A 1,177-nucleotide genomic window follows, 5' to 3' on the forward strand; every position below is an offset into this window, starting at 1 on the left:
TCCTTGATTGTTCTGCCTTGACCCTATCCCCGCATTCTTGCTCGGACACTCTCTAGAGAAGTGGTCATTTCCCCCACAGTTTGCAGTTTTCTGCACTCTACACTCTCCAAAATGGTACCTGGAGCACACATTGCATTGTGGTGGTCTGGGTCGGAAGTCACCCCTCTGGTTAGAGAAATTTTATCTACTCCCATATGTGGTCGATTTTGGGTGGGCTGGTAACTCTTGTTTTCATAGTGGGTCCTGTTTTTCATCCCACTTTCTCTTCTCTCGAGAATAATGTGGTGGAGGCAGTGCCAGTGTAGTGTTTCACATCGCCCTCTCCTTGGGCATAGTTGCCTCAACATCTAGTGCGAGGGCCAACTCTTCCGCGTATGTAAGTCTCCCACGACTAGCTAGTGCCATCTTTATCTCATGCCTTAGACCCTCACGGAACTTATCGGCTAGCTTCTCGTCGGTGTCAACTTGTTCAGGTGCATACCGAGTCATATCGCAGAGTGTTCGATCATATTCAGTCACCGACATGCGCCCTTGGGTTAAGTTGTAAAACTCAGCCGCCTTTGCTTTTCGGTAGCTCGTTGGTACGTACTTGATATATATCTCCTCCTTAAAGTTCTCCCAAGTCATTCTACCCACTTGATCTCGTGGCGTAGTCTTCATCTTGGTATCCCACCAGATATCGGCTGACCCATAGGTCACACAAGTCATTCGTTCCTCATCGTTGTACATCAGAACTGTGATAATACGCTCCAAAGCGCATATCCAAGTCTCGGCCTTTGCTGGCTCTCCTATCCCATCGAAGATAGGAGGATTTTGCTTTAGCAAAACCATTCAATATGTCATTCTGGCATAGGTGGAGGAGGTGATGGTGATGGTGCTTGCACGCGTTTCTCCTTTCGATTGTTTCACATTTTAGTTGATTCAATTTCGCCACTTGCTGGACGATTTCCTCTCGTCTACGACATTCATTCGTATATCTCAATCTATCAGGGTACTCGTATTTTCATTCCATTACTATCGTACAACGATGATCTTGTGCGACGACCTTAATACTCCGACTCTCAGTTGTTATCCGTACCTCCCTTGATCAACCACTTACATAAATTCTGAGCCGCACAACGTGATCATTTGATGTGCACGGCTTCTCTCAGCTTTTTGTTTCTCAAGACCTAATGTC

At 46.4% G+C, this 1,177-nt stretch overlaps 1 protein-coding gene across 1 annotated transcript; it reads right to left on the minus strand.

Moving 5' to 3' along the window:
* Window positions 1-309: 309 nt before the first annotated feature.
* On the minus strand, window positions 310-831 carry LOC121804076. Its single transcript, XM_042203622.1, has one exon. It carries the CDS (start codon window positions 829-831, stop codon window positions 310-312), a length of 522 nt encoding a protein of 173 aa, XP_042059556.1.
* Between the last annotated feature and the right edge of the window lie 346 nt (window positions 832-1,177).

Source organism: Salvia splendens, chromosome 5, assembly GCF_004379255.2.
Source record: "Salvia splendens isolate huo1 chromosome 5, SspV2, whole genome shotgun sequence".
In the NCBI taxonomy this organism is placed as follows: Eukaryota; Viridiplantae; Streptophyta; class Magnoliopsida; order Lamiales; family Lamiaceae; genus Salvia; species Salvia splendens.

Coding starts and splice junctions, on each gene's coding strand:
- LOC121804076 (XM_042203622.1), bottom strand. CDS start 831: ATGGTTTTGCTAAAGCAAAATCCTCCTATCTTCGATGGGATAGGAGAG.